Source organism: Dipodomys merriami, unplaced genomic scaffold (genome assembly GCF_024711535.1).
Source record: "Dipodomys merriami isolate MVZ:Mamm:240054 unplaced genomic scaffold, mDipMer1.0.p SCAF_9, whole genome shotgun sequence".
Lineage (NCBI taxonomy): Eukaryota > Metazoa > Chordata > Mammalia > Rodentia > Heteromyidae > Dipodomys > Dipodomys merriami.
In genome coordinates, this window is record NW_027206512.1 from 41,492,669 (window position 1) to 41,515,850 (window position 23,182).

General features: G+C 39.4%; 1 protein-coding gene across 9 annotated transcripts in view; it reads left to right on the plus strand.

Moving 5' to 3' along the window:
- Atp8a1 (ATPase phospholipid transporting 8A1) overlaps nucleotides 1-23,182 on the plus strand; it is a 224,057-nt gene that overhangs the window by 190,642 nt on the left and 10,233 nt on the right. For all 9 annotated transcript variants that reach the window (XM_070012553.1, XM_070012554.1, XM_070012552.1 and 6 more), the window contains 4 exons: nucleotides 398-454; nucleotides 1,364-1,471; nucleotides 19,039-19,127; nucleotides 19,809-19,901. In XM_070012553.1, coding sequence (XP_069868654.1) covers nucleotides 398-454; nucleotides 1,364-1,471; nucleotides 19,039-19,127; nucleotides 19,809-19,901 — 347 coding nt within the window. The remainder of the gene's footprint in view (nucleotides 1-397; nucleotides 455-1,363; nucleotides 1,472-19,038; nucleotides 19,128-19,808; nucleotides 19,902-23,182) is intronic.

Sequence of the window (23,182 nt, forward strand, 5' to 3'; positions counted from 1 at the left end):
CAAGAAGTTGAGACTTCAGTGTGAAAGGTGGTTTTAAATTAGGTTAAAGGAAGCTTGAAAATACAAGGTAGCGTAAGCATGTGCTTTTGGTCACTATTTGTACAGATGCAGGCAAACACATCCTCAGAGCCTTGCCTGTGGCCTGTGAGGCTGGGATCATGAGCAGGCAGGAAGGGCAGCTGGAGGAATATTCTGTGCCAGCTGTGATCAGCTACATCCTGATGTGGCCACCTGACTTATTCATTCATTGCTTCTCTTGTTGGGCATAAAAAGCAAGCAGGGAATAATCCAGTAGTCCCATGGTCAATTCAAGACTGTTCTTTCAAAGTCTCGCTCTTGATCATTTTATCAGCCATCACATTTATGAAACAAATAATATTTCTCCTTTCTGTTTCAGTTTGTAGTGATAACTGTGTGCTTGAAAGCTGGATTGGAAACTTCATATTGGACATGGGTAAGGTTATCTCTAGTGACACCCAAGAATTGTCCCATTTGTCTACATGTTCTCTCCAATTTTTTGGTTATTTTCCACTTTAACTTGGTGTCTTCCTTTATCCCAGCCCACAGGTTGGTAATTGTGGAGTGTTAGGGGGTGGAGGAAAGAGAACGGGGGATTCCAGTTTGGAAACATTGTTAAGCCAGCAAGTCTTATTATCACAAGATTTCACATAGCCTTATATAAAAATATATATGTATATGTGTATGTATATGTATATGTATACATACATTCTCTATTGTAAGTTGTATATATTGTGACTTTGGAAACGATTTTCACTTATATACCTTTTCTTAGACATACCACAAGATTGGTGTTCTATAGACAACCTATGAGAAAACAATGTTGAAGGCCAGTAGTGTTCCTGAAAGATTTGTCCTCAGATATGAATGAATACTCAATCTGTATAAAACAGCTTCTATTGCAGCATAGCCACATCCACGTAGAGAAAGCTAGTTAAAACAAAAGAATGAAAATAAAGCTTGATGGTGGATAAGACTGATATAAGAGATTTGGATGTGACTATCATGGGCATCGAGGTTACTATGTCTAGCATCTCTGAGTGAGAGCATGTACAACAATACTAAAGGAGACTGAAAGATACTAATACGTTTTTAAGCAAAAGTAAAAGTAAGAGGAACGATTCACCATGAGCAGCGAGTTCTAAATTCTATCCTCAGACATTCTAACTGTTGTAGAAGAAATGAGCACTCAACGAAAGAACCAGTGAAACAGGTGCACACATGCAATCACGTACCAATGCCCATGGCCCAGAGTTCTGTGCATGTAATAAAAATAAGTAAATGCATTTGTGAAGGTTTCATTAGTGTTTGTGTAATGTTGTAACTTGGATTTCCTTCTTCACAGTTCAGCCACATAGCAATATGGGGCAGCATTGCGCTCTGGGTGGTGTTTTTCGGAATCTACTCATCTCTGTGGCCTGCTGTTCCCATGGCTCCCGATATGTCTGGAGAGGTAACTATGCTAATAACTCATGATCCAACCAAATCTTAAAAATTGGATCCTCCTTAAGAAGCCTTCCTTGTTTAGTGTGGTTTTCCATTTTGTTGATTTATATTCAAATGGCATTTGACCATTTAAAAGCTATTTTTAGATTCCACCAATGGGAGTGATAAATCTCCAAAGAATCTTTTTAACTTGAACATTTCACTTAAAGCGGACTTATCCCTTCTTAAACATAGCTGGAACAATAAAATATGGTTGTCAGGAGCTGGAATTATCTAGGAATATCCATATAGAAGATGATGCCATGTTAAAATCAGACCATAAATCCACAAAGTATATTTTGGATAAGAAGTCTGGGGTTCTATCCTTAAGACAGTCTATCATTTCTTCTGTTATCTCTTTTTCTAGAGAAAAGTCTGCTGTCGCTGAATTAAATGCACTTTCAGAGTTCTCTTAATGACATCGGTTAGGGACTCATTTTGAAAGAATTAGGGAATGAGACATTTCAGCCTTATCATAGTCCATTTTCAATTCTGTCTTTCAGTTTCTTGTTGCAGTGGTAGGAATTGAGTTATTAGGTGTTCGTGGGGGCAGAGTCAAAGATCTCCATTCCTTCAGAAGAAAGGCCAGCAGTAGGAGGGTTTATGATTTCAATTGCAGGAAATTTGACATAAAATGTATAAAAGAAAATGTGGAAAACATTTCAGGATTTCCTGTGACCTCACAGTAACTTGCAAATCAAGGTAACATGAGCCCTGTTGCAGTGCATTGTTTTACCACAGTCACATGAATGATTTCCAGTGGTTTCTATGTATTTCTTACCCCTAAGTACTGCCTGAGTACCTTTCACTTTTGACAGTCTGGTTTATAGATCATTTTCATGAAATTTTATCTGACGGCATCCTGCCTTTTATAAATTAGCAGCATGCAGACACATTTTAAAAAAATTTTATGGTTAAATTTATTAGAGAGAGGCATTCTATACTATTACAGCAAAACCAGATGATTCAGAAACATGCATTTCCTTCTACCAAATGGAAAGGCATCTTTTGAAATGCATGCTACAAACCCTCAAAAACTTACAACACATATTTTAAGGGGAACAGAGAGAAAGCTGTGAATGCTTCACCTTACATCCTCAATTTCTTTCTGAGTCCATTTTTTTTCTGAAAAAGAAGAGAAAGGTTACCTGTATATGTATAAGTTTGTATATATCTTGGCTGGTACCACGTGGGAAATCCAGTTCTATCTCTGTTTCTCTTTGATGTGCTCTGACTGAATCTCCTTCTATTCAAGGTCAATTCTAACCTATTATCTTTTCGATGAGACGTAAGTCTTTGCCTCAGTTTTTCTCATTTCTCATGTTTATCTTCTAAGTGAGTGACACAAAAGATTTAGAAACCTATATAGTTTAAGCAACTGTGACCACTAGATTTGATGACAAGAGTTGAGTTTTTGACCACCTACTTCTAGAACAAGTGTGAAGTTTGACTGGCTTGTTGCCAACCAAATATAATTCTACCCTTGCCTGCAGAATTCCCAGTATTACCCAAATGCAGAACTTAATATCGTCTCTTGAGACATGCGGTGATGCTGTGTTTAATTCACAGTGAAATGAATGTCAGTACTCTGCCACATTTTTGTTCACTCCATGGACAGTGGGGAGTACTAACAGGGATCCGTTTCTGATTGTTTTAATACTGTACTAATAATATTGTTTTAATATATGTATTAAAACACTTGGAATTTAAACACTTCGAATAAAGTGTTTAAATAGTAGGTACTTCATCTAAAATATAAAGAATGAATTAATTCAGCTGCAGGCTCTACTAGCTTGTCCAAAATGTAATGCTACTTTAAGGAATTCAAAATGGAAAAAATAGTACTTTTAAATTAATGTAGTATTTTAGTGCTTGTAAAGCATTGTACACTGGTGTGTATGTGTGTGTGTAAAGGAACATGACAACTTCATACTAATGTCACTCAAATTCTAAGGAATAAATCAGATTTTATTCATTGTTTCTTGAGCCTATGTAACTGCATTCAATTTTAACATCTTCATTATAGACATAGAGTTTTTAGTTATAATGATGCAAACAGTTGCAGGATGAAATTGAGTATTTTGGGGTTTGCTCTAATTCTGTATGTCAACCAAGAGGTATAGTCAAATATACATATAATAAAATATTGCATAATTCATTATCCGTATGTATATATATGTATATGTGCATTTCATCATGTGTAAATAGATATACACATGTATGTATGTGTATATATAGATATACACATGTATGTGTGTATATATATGTATATATATATATAATTGTCTGTTGTTTTATTGATTTAGGTATTCTTGCGTGAGGTCTTTGTTTGGCTGTGACAGTACTGAAGCTTGAACCCCAGGGCCTCATGTTCTCATTCTGCTTTTTTGTATGTGTGTGTACCAGTCCTGGAGCCTGAGCTCAGGGCCTCACTACTGTCCCTGAGCCTCTTTCTGCTCAAGGCTAGCACTCTACCACTTGAGCGACAGCACCACTTGCAGCTTTTTGTGAGTAGTTTATTAGAAATCAGAGTCTCATAGACTTTCCTGCCAGTGCTGGCTTCGAACTACTATCCTCAGATCTCAGCTTCCTGAGTAGCTAGGATTACAGGCATGAGCCAGGGGGAACCCAGCTCATTCAGCTTTTTTTTTTTAATTTTATTTTATTTTATTTGAGAACATACTGTACAGAGGGGCTACAATTACATGGGCAGGATAGCTTTTTTGTTTATAGCTGGCATTCTACCACTTAAGCCACATCTCCACCTCTGGCTTTTTGCTACTTGATTAAAGATAAGAGTTTCATAGATTTGTCTTCCCAGACTGGCTTTGAACCTTGATTTTCAGAACTCAGCTCTTAAGTTTTAGGTTACAGGTGTGAACCATTGTACACCCAGCATTGTTGGATTGCTTTTGATTTGGGGTGTTTTATTTTGTTTGAGACAAAGTCTCACTGTGTAGCGCAGGTTACTCCCAGTCCTCCTACCTGTTCCTCCCAATTAATAGGATCACAAGAGTTTGCTACTGTGCCCAGCCAAGCTGACCATTTTAAATAAAGCCCTTTCATTCAGCTAGCTTTCATAGCCATATATTCTTGTACAAAAGTCAGACCTGATCTCCCACTAACAGGAAGTGGCAGAGAGGATTTTTCCTCCACAGTTTGATGCCAGAAAAGAAACTGAGCTGTTTTTCTGATGCTAGTTATTCAGAAGATTTGATCTAGAAGTAAAGTATGCAGAGACACACTCCCAGTTCACAGGGAGATTTGCAGAGGAGGAAATCTGTCATCTCTTTGACCCAGAGTGCCGACTCTTCTACATGTGTCTTTCTTTCCTGTTCTTTTTACATTAGTATATATTAATTATGTAGAAGTGTTGGCCGTGGTATTTCACAAATGCATATATTGTACATTAGGCAGATTAACCCCCTCAGTTGCTCTCTCTTTTCCCATCTCCCCTTTTATTCAATATCTTCTAGAGAGTTTCCTTAGGCCATACTCATGGAACATTCTCAGATACTGTTTACCCTCCATCCTTCTCTTTCCCTCTCTCTTCTCTCTTCTTTGTCTCCTTAAACAGTCCTACAATTCTAGTCACCTTTTTGTTTTCTTTTTGTCAGTCATGGGGCCTGAACTCTGGCCCTGGGAGCTATCCCTCAACTCTTCAGCTCAACGCTAGCTCTCTACCACTTGAGCCACAGAGCCACTTCTGGTTCTTTCTGCTTATGTGGTGCTGAGGAATCGAGCCCAGGGCCTCATGCATATGGGGCAAGCACTCTACCACTAAGCCACCTTCCCAGCCCCCCTTTTGTGTGTGTAGATGTATGTTTGTGTAGATGTATGTCTTTTAGGTATATATTCTGCATATGATAAAATGTCTGCCTCTTTCCTTCTGACTCTATATGACTTTGCTTAACATAATGTTCTCCATTCCCATCCATTTCCCTGAAGTGGAGTAATTTCATTATTCTTTTTGACATTGCACACATCTGAGAATGTGTATGTCCATATATTTAGGAAATTACTACCTATGCATATAAGTTCCAGTGTTTTTCCCCTAAGTTTTCCTGTAGTTATTTCAAAGTTTTGTGTCTGACATGAAGGACTTTGGATCCTCGTTGGATTGATTTTAATACAGAGTTTGAGCTGGACCTACTTACAGTCTTCTGCATGTAGCTATCTCATTTTCCCAGCATTGTTTGTTGAAGACGCTGTCTTTTCCCCTTGGCACCCTTGTCACACATCAGCTGGCTGTACCTCTGTGGGCTCAGGCCTGGCTCTTTCTTAATAGCTCTACCTTTTCCATCCCGCAGGCATCACTGTGGTCTTCTTTCAGTGTCTCAATGGTATGCTGAAGTTGCCTCTTCATTTGTGTGCTCATTTGCTGAGACCTGACCTGGCAGGCTTGGGCTCTGAGTGTCCTGGGGTGAGCACTGAGTGCTAAGTCAAAATGTTGCTTGCTTGCTTTGTTGTGGGCAGATTAGCAGCAAGGTGGTGGTTACAAGGAGCAGATTTCTGCTCAGCTAAGTACATCTTTCCCCTGTCTCCTTCAATTCACCCTCCCTCTGGGCCCCTAATGCACACTGAGGCCAAACTTTCTCCTTTCCATACCACTAAACTTGTCTTCTACTTCTCAGGATTTCCCCTCTTGTGGTTTCTCCTTGGAGCCTCTTAAGTGTGAAAACAATGCAAACTCTTGCTCTGGTTAATAGGATCTCAAGGTGCAAATTATACAAGCCAGGCAATGGCAGGTGTGAGGTCACAGCATCTCTCCAAATTCAGCTCAATGCAAATTCATAGATACATCACAACTTTTCTTTTTTTTAATTTTTTGTCAGTCATGGCACCCAAACTCTGGGCCTGGGTGCTGTCCCTCAGTTCTTCAGCTCAAGGCTAGCGCTCTTCCACTTGAGTTACAGCCTTTTCTGCTTATGTGGTACTGAGGAATTGAACCTAGCGCCTCATGCATGCAAGGCAAGCACTCTACCACTGAGCCACATCACAATATTTTTTAATCAACATTTCCAACTTGTTTTCTTGGTTCATCTTTGCAGCTCCTATCTGAAGATAGAGCCATTCCTCAACAACAGGCTAAAAGAAAATCCTTGCCTATGCAGAGAGGAGGGAAGAGAACCAACACTTATTAGGTACCCACTATGTTTTCCAGGCACCATATTTGATAGCAAATGTACCTCGTTTGAATTAAATCCATAAAGCTAACCACCCAGAGAGTTCAACGCAGGACCTTCTCTTCAAATATGATTAGTTCCCTCTCCAGTCTGGGGCTCTATGCTGCTCCTGACCCTGATGGGCACTCTTGATTTTCATCTTTCTACATTCATTTCATCTGCCTCTCCTCAGCTTCCCAGGACCTTGAACAGTTTCCATAAGATAGCCAAATATAAAAGTGCTCCCATCTCTTAAAGTGCCCAGATTTCAGCCCTCCATTGGTCACTGACACTCATAATCCTAGCTACTCAGGAGGCTGAGGTGTGAGGATCAAAGTTCAAAGTCAGTCGGGGCAGGAAAATCTGTGAGACTCTTTATTTCCAGTAAACTACCAAAAATCTTGACATGGTAGAGTGCTAGACTTGAGCACAAAAAGCTCAGGGACAGCATCCAAGCTCTGAGTTCAACCCCAGGGCTGTCACCAAAAAGGAAAAAAAAGTGATGAAGTAGAAAAACCAGTCACCCCACATCATTGGAGAATGCATGGTGGACACTGAGTTACAATAGGGCTTCAAGCACCACTAGCCTGCTACAGTACTTGTCATGTATTCTGTCATTTAATCCTCACGGCAGCACTGAATAGTGTGTGTCACAGAGTAGTTAAATCACTTTCTCACGGTTACACAGCTATAAGCCCCTCTTACCATGCACACTGGTGTCTGTTCCTTTACATTTATTCTCTCACCTTCTCTTTCCCCTCCATGATGGTTTTTCTCCCAACCTTATCAACCTGAGAAGTTTAATGCTGAGTTGGTAGCAGCCCTAGGTCAAACTTCCTCCATCCAATCTGTGAAGCAACCAGTCTGTTCTCTGCACAGAAGTATTTCCATCTTCAGCTGCCCTTAGCTGTCTTTATCACTGATGGAACTTCCTTTCCTTCTCTCCTGTAGCTTCTTGCCTTGTTACTTCAGCTCATTCTCTATGCCTACAGCTGCCCAAAAGAGCGAGTTTCCACTCCAACCCCCAATACCTCAGTGCGTGTGCAGCATGGACTATAAGCTACTCTGGCCCAGGCCCGAGCCTGGGTGTTGGCGCCAGCGTTTTCCCATTGGGAGAACACATTCCTTCACAGAATGCATTTCCATTACAGTGATTCCTTACCTCTGCCCTGACTAATCCAAATAATAATGATGAACCAGGAACTCAGGACCACAAATTACAAAGGAATTATAAATGGCATGGAAGTGAAGGGAGAACCATGATAGAGTTGTGTAATGGAGGAAGAGGAGGAGGAGAAGGAGATAAGAGTTAGGGAAGAAAAATAAAGGGAAAACAGGGTGCCCAGCTCAGCTGCAACCTGGCATGTGTTTGTCCTCCTCACCTCTCACAAATATGGTTGTGATTTAGGAGAACTTTTTTTTTTTTTTTTTGGACCGGACTTGTATTTTTTCACCCCACTCACAACAATTTATGGGGCACAGTAGGCCCTGGGGGAAAAGTGCTATGTTATATAAACACACACTGGCCTGCTTTTTCTGGCTTGTCTAAATGATAGTGCTAGGTACTTTTTTTTTTTTAAGTTTCCAGAAAAAACAAAATCTGTTAGCCAATATGATTAGTAAACCAGATTAAAAAGTAAGCAAACAAGCTACATCAAGGATCATTTCCTATCAGGATTAATACCAGAAGCTCCGTATCAGCAAAAAAAAAAAAAAAAAAAAAAAAACCATGGAAATTTATTACAGCAGGGCGGACACACACTGTAAAGTCCTCGCGAGCACCATCTGTTCTTGCTCCCCTGGCCTAAGGGATCTATAAAACTACTGAAGGAAATTGAAGTTAAGGAACGAGCATGTGTTTTACAGAATTGCAGATCTCTTGATAGAGGTCTGTAAAGTCTGTCTGAAAAACAATAAAAATCTTTGTGGGACCTTTACGTGTCACCCCAGTAGGAAAGGTATTCATAAACTGTAGTGGTGAAAAGATTTTCCTAAATTATGCTGCTCCCTGTTTTATCCAACATAATAAATCACCTTTCCTAGGAGGAATTTCCCAGTTAAAGACTCGCCTATCAGCTTTGGATTACCTAGATAATGTCTAATAATTTATTGGTCATAAGATCAGCACTTGATGATGGGGCAGGGTGGTGGTCTGATAAGGCTGAGTTTTACCTAAGATTACTGCGTTACGAAGTCTGGAGAACAGCTCTCCTAATTTCTGTCTGACGTTCGCTATGGAGCCAGCACCATCCAGTAACCCAGGCTATTGGCCAGTTCTTATGCCTCTGACAGTGAGATCGTTCCTAAGACAGCCGGCTGCTTCTGTTGTTAAGAAAAGTGTGTCTAGAAATGCCAAGAAGAAAAGAGGGACCTGGGTATGAGAAAGGTTAATTGTGATGCAGGACGTTTGTACACACTTGAAAGTTACCACTCTCCTTAGGATTATTGTAAGAACCAGCCTTACGCTGGCTTTGAGGGCACACACCTGGAATCCCAGCTACTCAGGAAGCAGATTGAGCAGAGCGTAGCTGGAAGCCGACCCAGGGCACAAAGTGAACATGACCCCATCAGAACAGACCAGCCAAGCGTGAGAACATAGCTTCCAGCAACTGGTGATGCCAGCTAACGTGGAAGGCATAGATAAAGGATTATAGTCTGAAGCCAATCCAGGCAAAATACATATGATCCTATCTGCAGAATAACTAAAACGCCAAGGTCGAGAGGTGTGGATCAAGTAGTAGAGTACTTGCCTGACAGCACATGAACCCAAGTTCAAATCCCAGCACCCACAAAGAAAAGACTGGCATTGATTTGTATAGCCTGAGCATCTTTTCCTACCATAGAAAACATATACCATGGCATGAGGAAGGTAGAAGAACAAGACAAGGCCATCCTACACATGCCTCCAGCACAGCAGAATTCAAGCCACTTGTGAGGCTCAATTCATCCTCACACTGTTCTTGCCATAAATATGAGTGGAGGGCTTAGCGGATACCATACCCTACTCAGAAGGTCCCAAGTTCATTCAACAGCACCCCACTACAATTCCCAGGGAGGGAACCACAGCAAGATCATTTTTACCAAGTAGTAAGTGATGGGGAAAAAAGCAGGGTGATATACAAGGGGTCAGGATGCAGGGCCCTAGGAAAAGGTCTTTAGGGAGATAGTATCATGTGAAGAAGAGTGTTTTCTGATCAAGAAGTCACAGGCACTGGAGGGTGGATTAAGTGGTAGCGTGCCAACCCTAAGCCAGTGAAAGCATGAGGCTCATAGCTCCTGTCTCAGTACTGTGTCACACTTGCACACAAAAAGAGCCCATCATCTATTATCCTTGATGCAACACCTAACACCTTGAAACTGAGACAGGAAGGAATACTCAGTAGGGTAAAGTAAAGGGATTATCTATTGGATTGGTGAATGGTCTACTATATAACCAAAGCTTCCTGGCATATTTATGGATTAGTATATGTTTTTAGTTCTTAAGGAAACCAGATTAAATAAGATAGAAGCATCTTCCTCTCATGTATTAGTCCAGGGAAAAGCAGGCAGGCATTCCAGGACTGATGTGACTTTTGCACAACCTCCAGATACCAGGTTCATCTTTTGTACTGTACTGCCAGCTTTCTTGTACTTTATCATAGTCTAAAGTGGCTGCTTGAGCACTGGCCATTTTGCCAACATTCTAGTCAACTAGAGAGGTACAAAGGGTTAGCCTTCTCTCCTAAAGGCCTATCTCTAGATCACCAGTGGTTTTCCACTCAATCTCATTGGCCAAAAGTTAATTACATGACCACAACTTGTGGAAAGTGAGCCAGAGGAATGGTGTCTTTCAGCTAATGGACAAGGACAGAAGTGGTTGTGTGTACAAAAGATGAGGGAAGGGATGGATTGAGGAATAACTAGAAGTCTTGGCCATACAAGTCAGGCCTTTTCCCCAGGAGCTGTATGTCCATTTATTCTATGTCATTCTCTAGGTGCTTTTGAAATTGAATTACTAGTAATCAAGCAATTAATGCTTTATGGAAGTTTTTAAAAATAAAAAGATAAAAGTACAAAATCACAGGAAAATGATGTATCAAGTAAAAATATCAGGCATTGTTATCATGTACCTTTTTTGTTTGTTTGTTTTGTGCCCATTATGGAGCTTGAACTGGGGGCCTGGGCATTATCCTATCCCAGAGCTTTTTTCCACAAAAGGCTAGCACTCTACCACTTGAGCCATAACTCCACTTGAGGGGACTTTTTTATATTTCTGTTTGGGTTGTTGTTTTTGTTTTTCTTTTTAACTGGAGGTAAGAGTCATGGACTTCCCTACCTTGCTTGGCTATGAACCAGTGATCCTCAGATCTCAACCTCCTGAGTTGCTAGGTTTGAGTCATCGATGCCTAGACTTGCTCATTTTCTTTCATAGCTTACCCAGTCCTAACCTAACATTCAAAATCCTACTCCTCATAACAAAAATATTTTTTTGTCAGTAACTCTGTCCTCATTTTTAATGGCACTTTTAAGTTTTTAAATAGCACAGTAAAGGAAATTAAAATAAAACAACAAATCCTGTTCTTAATTATTTTTACTTTTCAGGGAACTGTATTCCTAGAATATAACCCTTCAGAGCCACACATTTCCTAGCACGTGCTCAGTGTCTTTTTAGAAAGAGTGTGTTTTTGTGTTTGTTGTTCTGTTTGTATGATTATACAGTCAAATTTTACATAAAGGTTGGGGGTTAACTAGTGATCGATCCCAGCTGGCAAGCACTTGCTGTGTTTCCTCCGAGTATATTCCTTAGTGGCTTACTTTCCCATTGCTCATTTGGTCATAGTGATGCTAAGCTGGTTTCTTGAATCACACGGCTAGCTTGCAGATTGGTTTTAAGTCTCACGGGCTGGCCATCACCTCTCTCCTGCCCCTGGCCACACTCGGAAGTATCCACAGGAAAGCAGCACCAAAATGCTGTGTGCTGCTATCTAATTTGCATATTTCCTAAGATCTTTGTTTGTGTGTATGGAGTAACCCCCAGCCACCGAGGGGTTTCTTTTTCTCTGAGTAATCAAGAGCTGCTGGAAATAATTGCAAACATACCAGGGTTTATCCAAAATGCCCTTTTCTCTAGTTATTTTCTGAATGTTATGCTCTGTCTATTTTTATGGAGAAAGTAATAATTCATCCTATATAAGAGCCCGGTTCAGCTCAACTCCACTGAGATTTATTGAGTGCCTGTGTGCCAGGGTCTATACTGGGTGTCAGTGAATCAGAGTTTTTAAAAGGGCATATTCTGAGAAGTAAACCCACCAAGAATGAGAGTGTAAGAGGCTCATCATTGTGACCAGGTGCACGAAGCTCATGGAGGAGAGAGAGCACTTGACCTGAAGCTGTGGCTTGGAAAAGTTACTAAGTACCATTGTTACCTGCCTGAATCAGGGAAGCTGCTCCAGATGGGGACTGAGAGGGAGAAAGTAGCCCAGCAAAGATAGAGTGTGGTGTTGGTGTTGTTTAAAGACTACTTGGAGCTAGAACTCTAACAAGCAAAGACCAGGTCACACAAGTGTCATTACTCTGTGTGTATGTGTCTGTTTGTATGTGTGTTTGTGTGTGTGTCTGTTTGCACACATGCACGTGTGCATGTTGGTCCTGGGGCTTAAACTCAAGACCTGTGTGCTGTCCCTGAGCTTCTTTTGCTCAAGGCTAATGCTCTACCACCTTAAGCCACAGCTCTACTTCTGGCCATTTGGTAGTTAATCACAGATAAGAGTCTCACAGACTTTCCTGCCTGAGAGGCCATCCTCAGATCTTAGCTTCCTGAATAGCTAAGATATAGGTGAGAGCCACCGGTTCTCAGCACATCATTACTTGTTTATCCAGCAACTGTGTATTGAACATGTGCTTGGTAGTTGAGCACTGTGTTGTGAGAATTGAGATTTATGTCTTCCTCTTACAGAAATTTTAGATTATAGGCTACTAGATTACAGGGGGACAGATGGAACAGTAGAATAGGCAATATATAATAAGAATGGGAGATGAATATAAAATGGGGACTGTCCAACAGAGGTGAGCAGGAGGGAAGGGGGAGAGGAAGCAATAGTAAGGGGTGAAGAGGATCAAAGTACAATGCATTAATATACATTATAACAAAGTGCACCAAACACTGAAGAAAGGCAAGAGAAGGAAGAGCACGAGCAGGAATATATTGTACACTGTACCTATGCAAAGGTTCATCATAATGAGACCTTCTTGTATTATTACTGGATGCTAATTCAAAAAGAAAATAATTTTTTAAAAAATTAAATGAAATGGATGACAAATGCCAACACAGAGGTAGCTCCCATTGTGTAGTAGGATCAGTCTGGAAAACATCCACCTTTTTTGGAGACAGAAGTTATATATAATGTAACAGACTCCTGCCAGAACACCAGAGATTTTAGGCCAGACCCTTCCAAGTAACCCATGGGCAGCATCTTGAACAGCTTGGATAATATTCTCTTGTATGGACAATGCATTCATTCAACCAGCCATACAGTGTACTGGTTAAGATTTTACATTTCCCAAAGCTAATCCCGGAAGCAGTACCGATGGGAGAGTGTTCCATAATCAAGCAGTGTGTCTGAGAAGCCTTTAATTAATACAAATATATATACAAATATATGTGATATATATATATATATCATGTGTGTGTGTGTGTGTGTGTGTGTGTGAGAGAGAGAGAGAGAGAGAGAGAGAATGTTCAAGAGGCATCTACCATGGCTTGCCTGCTCTTTCCTAAACCTCAGGCCAGGGGCCTTGAAGTGGGCAGAGTATTTTCTTTTTTTTTTTTATTTGTGAACATATTGTACAGAGGGGTTACAATTACATGGGCAGGATAATGCATACATTTCTTACCAAGCATTGCAGCCTCCTCCTTTGTTTACCCTTCACATCCCTTCCCAGCCTCCCCCCTCCCCCCCCAATCCTCTCCCCTCCCCCCCCCCACCGACTTTGTAAAGCTTGTTTTCGACATGACAACTTGTACTTCTCATTGTTGCAACAGGTCCACCTGTATCCTTAAACGACTTGTTTTTCCCCATCTCCTCCACAAGTTATACTGACATCAAATATAGTGAAAGCAGGGTTATACTGTGGGGGAGGGACATACAAAGCAACAAAGAAATAATCTTATAAATGCGTTAGAAACACATGCATGAAAGAAAATAAAACGTTAAAATACATATCTAAGGGTTCATTTTCCTAACATCACATTATCTGTCCTTTTCTGCTTGACTCATACATATACTAGATATTGCAAATAAGGGAAACCATGGGACCTATGTTTCTTTGGGCCTGGCTTGCTTACTTCACTTAATATAATTTTTTCCAAGTTTTTCCATTTCCTAACAAATGGGGCAATGTCATTCTTTCTGATGGAGGCATAGAATTCCATTGTGTATATATACCACATTTTCTTGATCCATTCATCTACTGAGGGGCATCTGGGTTGGTTCCATATCTTAGCTATGGTAAATAGTGCTGCAATAAACATAGTTGTGCTGGTAGCTTTAGTGTGGTCTTGTTTGTCAACATTTGGGTAAATGCCCAAAAGTGGGATTACTGGGTCATAGGGGAGCTCTATGTGAAGTCTTTTGAGGAACCTCCATACTGCTTTCCAAAGTGGTTGAACAAGTTTACATTCCCACCAACAATGAAGTAAGGTTCCCTTCTGTCCACATCCCCTCCAGCATCTGTGTTTGTTAGAGTTCTTGATTTTTGCCATTCTAACTGGAGTGAGGTGGTATCTCAATGTTGTTTTGATTTGCATTTCTTTAATGGCTAGGGATGTTGAGCATTTCTTCATGTGTTTATTGGCCATCCTTCTTTCTTCTTCAGAGAAGTTTCTCTTTAAGTCTTTAGCCCACTTATTTATTGGGCAGTTGTTTCTTTGAGGATTTGTTGTTAGGGGATTTAATTTTTTGAGTTCCAAGTATATTTTAGATATGAGACCCTTGTCCGTTGTATGGCTAGTGAAGATCTTCTCCCAATCCATTGACTTTCTATTGATCTTGCTAGCTATGTCCTTTGCCATGCAGAAGCTCGGGCAGAGTATTTTCAAAACAAGTGGTCGTGGAACAGTTTCATGAGAAACTAGCCTAGAAGCAAAAGTGTGGCCTAAATTTTAACACATAGTTCAGAAATAGGATTGTCTAATTAACAGGAATGAATGTGTGTGTCTTTGAGACTTTCCCAAAGGCTAATACATTCCTGGTGGAAACATAAATTGTGAAAAGTATCCGTTAGACACACACTCACACACTCACACTCACACATGGTAGTAGTGATTTTTTTTTTAATCTGAGCTAATTTGGTAAAGAGTTTATGACTACAGAGAGTCATAATGTTACTAGTTACTTGTAGCTGCTTCCTGAACATTCCTCTGGGTCCCCTGCCTATCTCTCAGGATCTCATACATTCTTAGCAAGACAAATGAACTACTTCTGTGACCAAATATTAATACAGAATTGCATGTTTTTGTAAGGTTCATTCTCCAACTTTCTTGTTTGTCACTGACTTTTTAAATTACATTCTCCTTAGACATATATGTAGAAGCTGTACATTTTTATGAATCAGGTCTTTGGTAGTTTTTAGGGAGGTTTTGTTTTGTTTCTTCTTTTTTTGCTGTTTTTAAAAAAAAATTATTGTAAAGGTGAGGTACAGAGGGAGTACAGTTACATAAGTGAGGTAATGAGTGCATTACTTTGTGAACAGTGTCACCTCTTCCCTTGTTTTCTTTGCTTAAAAGCTATTGTATGAAGCATTTTCTAGATAACACAAACTAAGTCTTCCTTGATTGTTGTGTGTGTTTGTGTTGCTTTTATTGTACTGTTAGGGATCAGCCCAGAGCCTTGTGCAAGCTAGGCAAGTACTCCCTGTAGATCCTCAGCTATACCCTTTCCTACTTCTTGGGGGAAGGGGAGGAGGGAGAGTTGTTAGGAATTTATACTACTCTCTCTTTACTGAACTCCCCTCCACAAAAGTATATAAATAGCCAAATTTTGAGGCACTGTCCTATGAATAATTTCCCTTCCCAGGCTAATATATATATAGTAGTTGATATGAAAACATAATTTGTCTCCATTCCCTAAGCTAGGAAAAGTTGAGATAAGTGGTACTTCATTACTGATCAGCTCCTTTGACACATATTTCAGCATCACCCTTTAACATATCCAATAAAACACACCTATATTGTGATATGATTATGATAAAACCTACCACGTAGAAATCTATAAACTGATTCAAACTTAGTTTGATAATGTGATTTTTTTTTCAAAATTCCTTCCTTAAATTCATGGGGCAGATGGCTTGGTAGAACAAGAGGTAATCAAAATGACAATGAAGAATGGGAAATTCCTTAATAATCAGTGTTAATAATTTCCATAGCCACATTATTATGATTTATTCTTACAAGTTACTTATGGCTGAGGAATCTGAGACTGAGAAGTTTCTTTCCTGAATCTTGATAGCTGGGTTGAACATCGGCTGAACCATTTCAGGGCTGTTTATCACCTGACCTGCTCTATTTGGGTTCCCCAGTATAGACTGAGGGTTCTTCAAAGGGCTCCCCATTATAGAAGGTATCTGCACATTATCTGAAAGGAAGAGACTGCAGACTCTAATGTCTAATGTCCAAGTCGAGATAGACAAGAAATGTGTTGCTAAAGGTTTGGGGACAGTTGGCCATTCTCTTTTTTTGTTTTTTGTTTTTTTTTTTTCTGTAAGGCTGACCTTGGGCATGCAGAAAGTGACACATGCGCTCCTCTGGTGCCCAAACATTAGTATCAAGGCCAAGTGTAACCTCACTGTGGGCCCGAAGTGAGGCCCTTCTTTTCTGATCATACCCCTTGGCTTGGTTGTGCGCACAAGAATCTCATATTTTCGCAAACCCTTTTTCTCTGCAAGTTCACATGGAAATTTCAGGACGTCTTTGAGATTGCATATTTAGTTAGTGCTGGTTTATTTTGAAGCCCTCTCGGTCTGATTGGGAGCCAGTGTCCTCTGTAAAGACAAGAGGTCTCTTGTTCCCCCAAGAAGGACTCAGGCCCTTCACTTTCCCAACTTTACACCCTCCCCACCCCCAGCTGCCTTGGCTGATCCCTTCCAAAGCACCCCCTCCCAACTCCACCCTGGGAGCCACTTTTGTGGCAGATTCCATTTGGTTTCACAGAGCCTGGAGGGGGGGGGCGGCACTTGGCACTGCCCACCAATCTCCCACGTCCAAGACAACGTACAAACCCCTCTTGGAGGGAGCTTCTGCCCACCTCCTCACACAGGCTGCTCCTGTTACCACCATTGTCTGCAGAACACCCGTCTTTTCCCAGCTGACCTGGCCTGCAAGTGGGGAGATATTTCTGTAGAGCCAGGGGACCTTTCTTCTACAGAAAGGAAGGAAATATCTCTGTGGGATTTTATTTTTTTCCCCCTCTTCATCCAAAAAACACAAAGAGACTCTGTCTTAAATGCGAATGTCGGCTTTAAATCTTTTAGGTTTGGATTAACTCTGCAAAAGAAAAACAAAATCTGACAGGCTTTCAGATATGAAGCCGAAAAACTTCTTTCCCCTCAATTCACGTTGTGCATTTGTAAAGCCAAAGGCAAGTGGACTGAATGGTGGGTACTAGTTGCCCCCGACATCATCGTTAGCATCACAATGGTCAGAATTAGCAGCCTTCAGTCTCTCCGTTTGCCTTTTCCCCCAGCCTACATTTAACTCAAGGTGGTGAAGGCCAGAATAAATCTTTCTTCTCTTATCCCCTCCACCAACATTAAAATATTAAAAGTAAGCCAAGGAAAACAGGCATTTTCTGCTACAAAACTTAAAATCGTATCATACCTTTTCCCCCCTGGAAAGGAAATGAAATGTGGCTCTATCTAGAAAGCGCCCTTCACTCTAAACAAAACCCACTGCGCTTAGATATTTCTTGGTTCATAGTTACTGTTGGTTTTCACTCTTGAGGACATCAGCAAGCATGACCAAGATCATGTTTGCCTTATTAATTAAAGTGACTTTTATGTGAGTTTTTCATCATGTTGGTGTCACAGATGTGAGGGCTATTTCTTGGAACCTCCTATGTTAAATTTTTATTTTTTGAAATTTTTTATACTAGCAATTTTTTTATTTTAACTATGTTCAGGGCTATTAAGTTCTATCTCACAAAATGCCTTTGCAGACCAGTAAGCCCATGTTCAAGTGGGAAAAATTTTAAATAGTTCCTGTCCTCATTGGTGAATCAAAATGAATAGGTAATCGAAAACATAATTGAAAACTAGTTATTTTCTGTTTAGTGAGGATTAGGTTCTTAGGACTGTGCATAATTATGAAGCTGTCTAGAAGAATGCTGTATCATTTGTAATTCCTGAGTTCATCCTTCAATTCTCATTTTAAAAATTCTGTGTGATCTATTATAAAATATATGTACATGTATTGTCTACTTTTTAATGAAATTATAACAGGGCATTTATGGAATTAAGCCCTGAAGATTTGTTCTTTATAGACACATAGACTCAAGAAAAATCTAACTATTTTGTTTCATTTGTTTCATTTCAAATTCTGTATGATCTAATCTATTACAAATATTTTATTATAATTATAGACAGCTAATACAACTTTTAAAATCACATTTGTGATTTCATAACCCTAAAGGTTCTGATATAGCAATTTGAGACTTAATTATAAAAATTATGAGGAATTATAAGAATTATGAAAGTTGTCATAAATACATTTATTTTTGTTTGTATATAAGATTCTTGATTTGACATTTTATAATTATTGAACCAAAATTAAGGTTGTTCCTACCCAATTGCAAAAAATAATCAAATTGTTTTCATTCATTGAGTTTGATTATATCATCATCAGGATTTATCTAGATGATTTCTTAATTTCCTGCAGTATTACAAAAATAAAAACTAATTTATATTTGCCAGAATTAGTAAGCTCAGTTTCTAACTGGGATTTATTTTATATTCCATGCTACTATAATTTAAACCAGAGTATATTTTGTTTCCTCAGAAAGATTGATGGTGATATTCTAAGTTATATAAGAAGATCAAGGTTTCCTACTTCATACCTTGAACATGATAATAAAATTCCATACATGAAAAGATTTGGTACATGATACAAATTTTGTCATATTAGCTACTTGAGGGCAAAAAAAAAAAACCAATAAATATCTTTTAACACATTTGACTTTTAATTTCAAATCTTATACAAGTTTGAATTTAGGATTATTGTGTATCTTCCTTCTTAGAATGCTAGCCTTTAAAATTATTTTACTGAAGTCCTGTTAAAAACTAAACACGAAGAATAATGTTTTCTCCATTTTTAACCTGTCATTCCTGGTGGTTTGCGCAGGCAGCCATGTTGTTCAGCTCTGGAGTCTTCTGGATGGGCTTGTTCTTCATCCCTGTGGCGTCCTTGCTCCTGGATGTAGCCTACAAAGTGTAAGTGTGTAATCCTTGGTTATGGACACAAAAATGGAAAGGCTTTTTAACTTTCGGGTTTGCCTAGTAACACACATGAGGCATGCAAAGCTTGCAAAATAGGAACCCGAAGTATTTATCAATTTTAAATAACTGAAAAGGGCATGCTTCTGAATCTAGAAAAGTAAATTTGAAAGATTAAGAAAATGAGCATGTTTTACAAACCAGTCTGTAACTCTGTACAAGGTGGAAGAAAAAAAAAACTTCTGTTTCCAAATGCAGTTTTAATAACTCTGAAAAGAAATTGTTTGTTTTTCCTGATTGTAAGCACACATAAAATACAGAAATGAAGGAACAAAAAGTCACAGATTTTGCTCAAGAGCTATAAATTTCAAAATGCTATCTCTTTCCACAAAGAAGTCATCATTGAAGTTAATTGCATGATTCTTGGAATAACTATGAGATTAAATGCTATCATTCTAAATGCTTAAGAATATTTTTCGTATAATTAGAATAATGCATAAAATCATTATACTTTTTTTCGATTCCATTTGAAAATTACTTTGGACTCTTGTACTTATCAATAATATGTACTTGTCAATAAAGCAGACATCTATAATTTTCTTAAAACGAAAAGATGTTTTGTAAAGTCTTCATAGGAATATTTTCATGCAAACTCTTTCTTTCCCTCCCACCCCCCAGCATCAAGAGGACTGCTTTTAAAACATTAGTAGATGAAGTTCAGGAGCTTGAGGCAAAATCTGAAGACCCTGGAGCAGTCGTACTTGGGAAAAGGTAAGCGAGGCATGGAGTGTATTCTTTTACATTTACCTTTTCCTAGTGGGTCTAAGCAAGCAAGAAAAACTTATATTTATGGTGGTGTTGCTCTCAGATACAGGCATCAGAAAGTTGCATATTTCATTCAAATCTGTCTACTTGCTAAGCTTGGTGTGGCCTTACCCAAGAGCCTTAGTTTTCTCATCAATAAAATGGGAATCAAGTCAGCCTAAAATAGTAGTGAGACATGGGTAAAATACCACAGAAAGCCTGAACCAAGTATTCAGTGATCATTAAATAAATGATAGTTACAAATATTGTGTCATTGAAATGCAAAGAGAAGAAAGCTTTTAATTTGACACTGTGTCAGTAGATACGCAAGCCAATTCATAGTTTGGCATTGGACAAACTGCCCTGTAATTGCACTCATGGCTCAATATGGTATAGAACCTGACTTGGATATAGAAGATATGCCTTCCATGTTCTCTTCCTCACCACTGTCCTCCCCTTAAAAAAAAAAAAAAGAGGAAGGTTAGAAGTCCAATTGCATTAACTCAATTCAGAAAGAAATACTGAAAATGAACATTAGTTTAAAGCTATCTATAATAAAATACAATTATACAGATACTCCTAGAAATGTGTCTTTTCGTTTTCCTTTCATCCTACTGAGCTGAGCTAAGGTGTTGTCTAAGCCATAAGAAATATTTTATTCTGGCGTATGAAATCTTCATCATGATTCTGTGTGACCCAATGGAAGAGGGGTAACACTGAGATAACTCTGAGACCTTGATCTCTACCTCTCACTCCCCCACTTAGGCCAAAGAAACCTGTCTATTGGTGAGCACTCAGTACCTGCCAGGTACTTTTACCTGCAGTTTGCTTAGGCTGTCTCATTACCAGTAAGTGAAATTTAGGAGCATCATCTCTATTATTTTTTTTCAGATTAGGAAACTGTGTTTGGAGAGGCTTAAGTTCCTAAAGCCAATCAGTGAGGGAGCCCAGCCTTCAGTCCCTGCTAACTTTGTACCTAAACACTTGAATCTTGCTCTAAAGCATGAATCTTGCCTCTGCTGACTTTTCAAGCATCAAGTGCAGCCGCCCCCCCCCCCAACCTTGCTATTACATCACCTGAGAGACACGTTGGCGTCCCTGTCCATAGATAAGTCTGACTTCCCAGGGCCCATGTGCTCTCTTCCTTCCCCCTCCCTTCCCCTTCATCTGAAAAGCTGCATCACAGGATCCACCTTGCAGAAGCACCTGTTCTGTGAGGCCTGGCACCAGCAGTTCCTCTGTTACTGTTTGCCCCGCACCCACTGTGAAAAAGGGTTGAGAGTTCTAGCTTACAAAACTATGAGTAAAGCCATGTAGTCGGAACTATTTGGGAAAAGCTACTGATACTACTATTCCTACCCTTCCAGGTAAATTTCTCAGCTTCATTAGTATGCTAGTAAAACTTACTTTGAGTCCCTTGCCATGATGTTCAGTCCCCTTAGTGTGTATAGAGTGTAGCAATGACTCTGATAATTCAGTCAGGCTAGGGACTGACATGATGGCCACCAGATTCTAAAGATTCAGTGAGAGGATGATATGCACGGCCACCTTCCCTAAATAAATCTGTGAGTCTAAAAAGGAAAGGAAAAAATTCTACCATAACTGCCCACCAACTTCTTCCACAAAAGTAAATTAGTTATCTTTCCTTCCTGCTGCCCAGCTCTTTTGCTTAAAATCGCTACGCAGGAATGAGCTAGTTGAATATCACACACAGGAACCCAGGGGCCAGCACAGACCTCATGGCGTGGCTGCTTCCTATTGGTGGCCAGAAAGTTGCAAATCAGCTTAAACATGGCATCTTCCTGCAGGAGGGCGGCTGGAAGAATGGAGGGGAAGGATTTGGCAAATGAGAAAGATAATAAAAGCAATGACGTTTAAGTCGTCATATTAAACTAATCCCATTCTAAGGCTCTTAAGGAATTATCAGGTTGATTTTACTGTCTGAATTATTTTTTAGGATTCTCAGGGAATAAGAGAAAAAAGTTAACATGTGTTATCTACATTTTCAGGAGGGAGAGATATTGAGATTTCTGTATAGTCTAGTTCTCTCTCATATCTTTGAGTGCTAAAACACCATGCCTTTCATTCTTAGTGTACGCTATCCCTTTATCTGCAGGCTAACATCCATCTTACAGTCTCCTTCCTAGCTTTTAAAACCCAGTTCAGATGTAGTTTTGTCAACTTTTCACACATAAAGTTAATTATTTTCCAGCATGCCATCTGTCCTTTTTAAAACATGTGCTATTGAATTTATTGGATGCTGTATAATGCAACATTTACTTACCCTGTGTGCATTTGTTTCCCCTTTTGGGTTGAGCTCCTAGAAAGAAACGGCTTAGAGTCCCCATCAAATGCATAGCTCAGCTCCAGGAACTTAGCACCACTGGGTAAACATTTGTTGAGTGGATGAATGAGTGATCAAGAGAATAAACAGGAATAATTGGAGGGGTGAAAGGATGATTGAGTGGTGAGTAGAAAATCAATGATTGGCATCTGGGGAGTAAAATCAAAATCTGATACACAAAAATGGAATTATGCTTACCAAAGTAGGCCATACATAAAGCAGAAATTGCCTACAGTGTTGTAGAACAATGTTATTCTCAAGGAATCTGTAAGTTGCACATCATCATCCCTAAACACTAGTGTGAACTTGAATTATGTATACAATACAGATGTGTGAAAGAAACAGTAAGTTGAAGTTTATATAAAAGTAACCAATTGCAGTAATTTCTCCTCTTTTCCATTTTTAAAAATCGAAACATTTTTGTTACAGTAACTGGTCATTTTAGTAGATTTAGTACCTCTCATACCATAACACCCAAATTGAATATATCCCATTAAATTTTAGGGGGGAAAGTATATTTTATCAACCTAAGTAGAGAGCCTTTGAGCCATGATGAAGTTAAAATATTGGAAGACTAGCCCAAGCCTTACTTCTGGTGGGCTGTGTGAACTTGGCTTCTTGTTTACAGTGGAAACAAATTACTACTCAGTTATGAAGCTTTGTACTTCTGTGTAACCATTATGTGGACAGGTTCCAGCACTAGTCGCCAGAAAAATTCACAAGGCCTAAAGCCCTCCCCCCTCGCCCCCAATTCTGCATTCCAGCTTTTGTGTTCTACATGTTTGGGGCCAACATTTACTGGGAAAACCTGAATCGTTGTCATAGAGAAATACACACATATACACATACAACTTTAATAGTATTTATTCTCTCTAATACAAAAATCTATACATTTTCTAGGAGA